At 47.2% G+C, this 7,606-nt stretch overlaps 1 protein-coding gene across 1 annotated transcript in view; it reads right to left on the minus strand.

Annotated features, from left to right (window-relative positions):
• pwwp2a (PWWP domain containing 2A) overlaps positions 1-7,606 on the minus strand; it is a 19,706-nt gene continuing 12,100 nt past the window's right edge. The window contains exon 2 of the mRNA XM_046039413.1: positions 1-3,151. Coding sequence (XP_045895369.1) covers positions 1,297-3,151 — 1,855 coding nt within the window. The 3' untranslated portion in view covers positions 1-1,296. The remainder of the gene's footprint in view (positions 3,152-7,606) is intronic.

Genomic DNA, 7,606 nt, shown 5'->3' on the forward strand with positions numbered 1-7,606 from the left:
GAAGTTTGACAGTTTTTTAATAGATTTAAAACATCAGAAAAAAGAACATGTACACAGGTCGACTCAGACGGATCAACAGTTTTAGTTCAGGATCTCTGATCTGCAAACAGACGGTAAAAAGAGTCTGACAGCTGAAACTAGACAGCAGAGAGGGAAAATCCACCTTCATCATCGTCGTCTTCGTCATGAGAGCAGAGCAGCTGTCCTGTCTAACAGTCAGTGTGTCCTACCTGTCCTACCTGTCCGTCTAGTGTTGACAAAATGAGGCTTGAGGGTCTCAAACGCAGTACGAGCAAGACGTCAGCGACATCGTCTGCATAAAACATCCGAGCTTCAAACTAAGTCTTTTTAAACAGCAGCAGAATTTTCTCTAATCAATGACACTGATCAGAAAGTTCGATTACTGATCACACATCAGGATCCTGTGGACTGTGGTGGATCCCTGACTTTAGGAACCAATCAGGACAGACAGACACAATCACATGATAAAACTAAACCCTCAGGCGGTCTGGACCCTGTTTGGGAACCCCGGCCTCAGTTTGGACAACACTTTGTGTTTCACAGTTTTAATCTTTTTGTAAACGGAAACAAAGCGTCTGTGAAAATAAAATAAATGTTTCCTGTGGGCGTTCCTCAGCAGAACCCAAAGGAACCAGGAGAACCAACACAACAGGAAGTGACACGTCAGCGTGTCACAGCGTTTCACTCCGCCGCCGCCAGAGAGACAAACATGTCGGACTGACAGCATCAAATCCGAACCTACACGATTACAGTCTGATTCAGGAGCTAGAACAGCTAGCTTAGCAAATGTCAGCTTAGTGTTTATCTTTACGTCACCTATTCTTATTGGTTGATTCATTATTACTGATGTAAACCTGTGACATCATCATGATGTAGCATTCAGTATGACACAGATTACATAACTGTGACATCATAGGGGGATGGCGTCGCTGTGACGGCGAGGCGATGGAAACGCAGTCGCTGACGGTCACCTGCCTGAAACTGAGGACCTCTGTGAGGACAGGGGAGGTGACTGCAGAGATAAGCCCCGCCCAGTGCTCCCCTGAACACTGACAGGTAACTCAGAAGCTCCGCCCCCTCCTCCAAACAGGAAGAACAGAACAGGAAACAGAAACATGAACATCGTCTGTCTGTCTGCGTCAGTCTCTGACAGACAGACAGGTATCAGTCTATGGGGAGCAAGCTCCTGCCACTTCCTGTTGTGGGCAGGGCATAGTTGAAAAGGGCGTGGCATGTGGGGAGGGGACGGGGAGGTGTTTGTGGCTGCTGTTGATGCTACGTCTCGAACTGAGTGAGCAGCGCCCGGACTTCAGGCGTCAGCTGTTTGGCAGCGCTGGCGGCCTCGGCGATGGCGCGGCGGTACGGGCCCTTCCTCTTCCTGTCGAAGCGGGACTGGAAGCTCTCCAGGAAGGGCGAGAGTTGGGTGAGCGGCAGGAAGGAAGTGGTAGGGGAGCCGAACCAGGAGACGCGCGCCTCCTGCCGCACCGCCAGCCCCGTGTCGCCGCGCCTCGCCACCGTGATACCGAGCACGCGGGCCGGCCACCAGGGGAATCCGTAGATCTTCGCCCAGACGATGTCACCGACGCAAACTGTCCTGCCGTCAGGGAGCGAACACTTGGACACCAATTTGGAGAAGACGGAGGAGGACGAGGAGGACGAGGAGGAGCAGGAGGATGTGGAAGACTTACGACGCCTCTTCAATTCACCTCCTTCCTCCTCCTCCTGCTCGCCAGCAGCCTGCGACTCCTCACCATCTGCCCTGGAGGGGGGGGTGACGGTGGGGGAGGGACACTGAGGCCCTAACGAGGAGGAGGGAGGGGGAGCAGGAGCAGAGGAGGAGGGCGGGTCTCCAGGAGGGGGAAGGTCAAAGGTCTCTGAGGAGCTGCACTCTGAGTGGGAGGAGTCCAAGGAGGAGGAAGAGGAGGGAGGAGGCTCTACCACCTGCCCATCATCTCTTCCCTCCTCCTGCTCCTGCTCCTCCTCCTCCTCAGGAGGGCAGACCTCCTCTACGGCTACACTGGCTGCACAGGAGGAGGATGTTGGGGGAGGAGCTGAGCTGGTTGAGGGAGAGGGTGGGTCTGGGCTCGATGTGGGGGCGGGGCTTAAAACAAGTTTGGGAGGAGACAAGCGAGAGCTCTGTTTTGGTGGGGAGGAGGACGAGGAGGAGCAGGGCGCCTGGCTGTCGTCGGTACGATACCTTTGAGGTTTGAGGCGCATTCTGGGCGGAAGCGGCGAGCTGACGGTGGCGCCACTGAGATGCTGCAAGCGGCGAGTGAAGTGGACCTTCTGGTTGTGGTTCTGCAGGGCAGCAGCACGGGTCACAGCCTTGGTGCGGTCCTGGTTCTGGCTCTGGTTCTGATTCTGGTTGTGGTCTTTGGGCCGACGATGAGGCTGCGGTGGCGGCTGAGAACTCCTCGCTAGCTTCTTGAGAACCTGCCGCGCTTTGGAGCGATCGACAGCAGAACCTTTGGCCAGAACCTTCTTAGAGTTCAGCTTCAGACACATGCGGCTGGATGAGGACTGCGACGAGGATGAAGATGAAGCCACGCCCCTCAGGACACGGCGAGAGGCAGATGATGATGAAGATGACACACGTATCCCTGATGATGAGCGTCTCTCGGTGGAGGTACGTCCTTTGTCATCGCTCCTCAGACGTTTGACCTCAAGGGAGATTGGTCCTTCAGCTTGTCGCCGCCGCCGTGACGCCTCCTCACCTCTTAGGTCCACCGTGCCCCGCCGTGCCTCCCTGTGCCCGCCTGACGGTACCACACCTTTGCACTTGTCGCAGAGCACCTGGCGGGGGCGGAGCTTAATTGCGTTCATGATGGAGGTTGGCTCCTCACAGCGGTAGCGCCGCTTTGGCCGTTTGATCTTGCGTGGCAGCGGCTGAGGTAAGGCCTGGTTGTAGGTGTCCCTGATGAACAGAGGAGGGGGGTATGGCGCTCCCTCCTGGAACAGCGGTGGCGGTTTGCAGGTCCAGGGGTGAGGCGGGGCAGGGCTGCCGATGACCTCTTCCCGTTTGGTGGACGGGTCGTCACTGGTGACCGGCTGTGACTGCACAGACACCTGAGGTCGAGTCCGGTCATCCCGTCTGGGGAACGTTGTGATAGGAATCCCGTACGGTCCGAACCTGAAACACACACAACGCAACCGGTGAGAACTAGTGAAACATCAAGAACAGTGAGGTCATCATCATGCAAATCATCAATTCAATTCCTCCCGACCGCTGCCTGCCTGCGGTTTCTGAGGACGAATCGCTTCCTCCCGACCGCTGCCTGCCTGCGGTTTCTGAGGACGAATCGCTTCCTCCCGACCGCTGCCTGCCTGCGGTTTCTGAGGACGAATCGCTTCCTCCCGACCGCTGCCTGCCTGCGGTTTCTGAGGACGAATCGCTTCCTCCCGACCGCTGCCTGCCTGCGGTTTCTAAGGACGAATTGCTTCCTCCCGACTAGGAATCGCAAAATTACACAATGCCTCTTATTTAATTATCAGCTTTTGAATTAAACTTGAGGTGGTTTTAGGCATGTGCCAATTGACAGTCACGACAATAAAATAAATACTGCTTTCAAAAATACATCTTTTAATGTAGTAGTTTCTGCTGCAGCAACAGAAAGTCCCACTGAAATCATCCACTGATCTCAGCAGCTGATCTGCTGTTTAGTGACGGAGCAGTACTGCAACTGACACTGTAAACAAAGACAGGAACAACGTCATGCATTACGTTTGCCGAATTTACAGGGGGGTCAATAATAACGATTATGTACTGTAGTAGACAGCGTTTCACAAGGTTTGTATAGTTTCCCCTAACTCAACAAATCACAAAACTCTGATTATGTAAGGGAGTTTGGGGCGGATTAGCCGCCGCCTCACCAACAGACAGGAGAACGGTTTTCTCTTCTTTAGAAAGTATGAAACTGTCCCGTGTTGTCTAATCTTGCGCACTCGGCAGCAACACATTCTCCAGCTGCATCGTTTATGATTGTAAAGTCAGGGCACATCTGGAAGGTGAACGCGGCCGTTATTTATCATAATTATCTGCTACTCTCAGCGCCATTATCAATCAATCAGTCGAAACTGTATAGAAAATTTTTCAGCTCATTACGTGAAGTAACGCGGCTGTAACGTGAAGCTAGCTCGCCAACTAGCTTAATGTTACCGAGACGAGTCTTGATCGTCCACAGAGACTCAGCGTTAGGCGCCTCCTCTCCAGACGCTCAGGTGTTTCCAGGAGAGCTCAGCTTTGCTGCAGCTCACGACCTTTTTGTCTGAGTGAAGAGTGGAGTGCTGCCACACGCTGGAGGTTTTAGGTAGTGAAGGTGTTACTGCAGCGCTGACGTTGTTCTACTAACTCTGCTGTTCACATCACTTCACTCCGTTAAGCTGCAGGTGTCGTTACGGCCCGATGACGTCATGAACGAAACGATGATTAAAGTCATTGGCAACAAATTTAATAATCGATTTTCGCCAACTGCGTCGATTAGCTGTTGCAGCCCTAGCGTCAGGTGGCAGAAAGCGACGGCGAGCAAGCGGAGAGAGGATGTCACAGTAATTAATGTACTGTTTTCCGACTGCTGGGAAAGTGAAGGCGGTTAGCGCTCGCTAACGTCTCTTCAGACTGCAGGGAGTTTTTTGGCGGCTAGTTCACCTTCCTTCAGCCACATGTTCAGTAACGTTACACGAATGAACGAAATGCTGTTTCTCACGGTCCTTGGTGTTCGAAACAAGATCACAACTTATAGTTCATTCACTATTCTAAAGATACTTTTGCTATTATTCGATTAATTAAACAATTTATCCAAACTAAATCTCAGATGTGCCTAACGAACAATATTTTATTCAGTCCTGAAGACAAACAGCTCATTAGAACAGTAACGCCAGCGTCTTAATTTCCACATCACTGCTGCGTTTGACGATAATAACATCAATAACAACAACAATAGTGGCGTGGCGATGGAGTGTCCTGCTACTCCAGCTCTGAGGGAGATAAAGTACATTTTACTTTCCAAAGTATTTAGTTTTTACACATGAAGAGTTTGTAAAACACAATGTTGAGTTATAAATGAAACTCCCACAGTTTATAAAGTGCAGCTGACGAGATCGTTACTGAAATGAACTACTGACGGTTTAAAAGATTTCACAAATTATTAATAACAGTGATTAATGAATTAATTTGAGCTTCCTTCTGTTGGTCAGACAGGAGAAGCTTTATGAATGAGTCACTGCTTTTCTCACTATTTTCACAATCGATTAATGGAGAATCAGCTGATCTGATACTACAGTTACACAGAACTATACTATTAGTACTTTTCACTAAGTAATTATTTTAAATATCTGTAATAAACAGAAACATCCAGCAAGAAGTCGTAATTAAAACAGATCAAAATGATCAAGTAAGAAAATAAAAAATTAATAATTTGAAACATATTTTACCCAAATCAAACGCTTATAAATTAATATCTTCTACTTCGTCACACTCTACTCACACTGTAGGACCATTTAAAAAAGAGGAACATTTATGAAGAAAGAATAAATCTGAGCAAAGAAATGAAACAACCGTAAAAAGGAAACTGAAAATAAATCCCAGAAACACTCATTGATGGTTCACCTTCCTCCCTGCGACGCCAGCAGCTGAGGCCTCATTTACACTGCTTTACTGTCAGAGTACAAATATGGGAAACACTACTGCATTTTACTACATTAACTGCAGTAACTGCAGCACGTACTGCAGTAACTGCAGCACGTACTACAGTAACTGCAGCATGTACTACAGTAACTGCAGCATGTACTGCAGCACGTGCTACAGTAACTGCAGCACGTACTATAGTAACTGCAGTACGTACTATAGTAACTGCTGTACGTACTACAGTAACTGCAGTAATCTACAGTAACTGCAGTACGTACTATAGTAACTGCAGCACGTACTACAGTAACTGCAGCATGTACTACAGTAACTGCAGCATGTACTGCAGCACGTGCTACAGTAACTGCAGCACGTACTATAGTAACTGCAGTACGTACTATAGTAACTGCTGTACGTACTACAGTAACTGCAGTAATCTACAGTAACTGCAGTACGTACTATAGTAACTGCAGCACGTACTACAGTAACTGCAGCATGTACTACAGTAACTGCAGCATGTACTGCAGCACGTGCTACAGTAACTGCAGCACGTACTATAGTAACTGCAGTACGTACTATAGTAACTGCTGTACGTACTACAGTAACTGCAGTAATCTACAGTAACTGCAGTACGTACTATAGTAACTGCAGCACGTACTACAGTAACTGCAGCATGTACTACAGTAACTGCAGCATGTACTGCAGCACGTGCTACAGTAACTGCAGCACGTACTATAGTAACTGCAGTACGTACTATAGTAACTGCTGTACGTACTACAGTAACTGCAGTAATCTACAGTAACTGCAGTACGTACTATAGTAACTGCAGCACGTACTACAGTAACTGCAGCATGTACTACAGTAACTGCAGCATGTACTGCAGCACGTGCTACAGTAACTGCAGCACGTACTATAGTAACTGCAGTACGTACTATAGTAACTGCTGTACGTACTACAGTAACTGCAGTAATCTACAGTAACTGCAGTACGTACTACAGTAACTGCAGTACGTACTACAGTAACTGCTGTACGTACTACAGTAACTGCAGTAATCTACAGTAACTGCAGTACGTACTACAGTAACTGCAGTGTTTACTACAGTAACTGCAGTGTTTACTACAGTAACTGCAGTGTTTACTACAGTAACTGCAGTAATATACAGTAACTGCAGCATGTACTACAGTAACTGCAGTAATCTACAGTAACTGCAGCATGTACTACAGTAACTGCAGTATTTACTACAGTAATTGCAATATGTACTACAATAAGTGCAGTATTTACTACAATAACTACAGTATTTACTACAGTAAGTGCAGTATTTATTACAATAAGTGCAGTATTTATTACAATAACTACAGTATTTACTAATGTACCTGCAGTACGTACTAAAGTAACTGCAGTGTTTACTACAATAACTGCAGTACGTACTACAGTAACTGCAGTACGTACTACAATAACTGCAATACGTACTACAATAACTGCAATACGTACTACAATAACTGCAATACGTACTACAATAACTGCAGTACGTACTACAATAACTGCAGTACGTACTATAGTAACTGCAATATTTACTACAATAACTGCAGTACGTACTACAATAACTGCAGTACGTACTACAGTACCTGCAGTACGTACTACAGTACCTGCAGTTTTTTCTACAATAACTGCAGTTTTTTCTACAATAACTGCAGTACGTACTATAGTAACTGCAGTACGTACTATAGTAACTGAAGTATTTAATACAGTAACTGCAGTTTTTACTATAGTAACTGCAGTACGTACTATAGTAACTGAAGTATTTAATACAGTAACTGCAGTTTTTACTATAGTAACTGCAGTATGTACTATAGTAACTGAAATATTTAATACAGTAACTGCAGTTTTTACTACAGTAACTGCAGTACGTACTATAGTAACTGCAGTACGTACTATAGTAACTGAAGTATTTAATACAGTAACTGC

Source organism: Micropterus dolomieu, linkage group LG23 (assembly GCF_021292245.1).
Source record: "Micropterus dolomieu isolate WLL.071019.BEF.003 ecotype Adirondacks linkage group LG23, ASM2129224v1, whole genome shotgun sequence".
Taxonomy (NCBI): Eukaryota; Metazoa; Chordata; class Actinopteri; order Centrarchiformes; family Centrarchidae; genus Micropterus; species Micropterus dolomieu.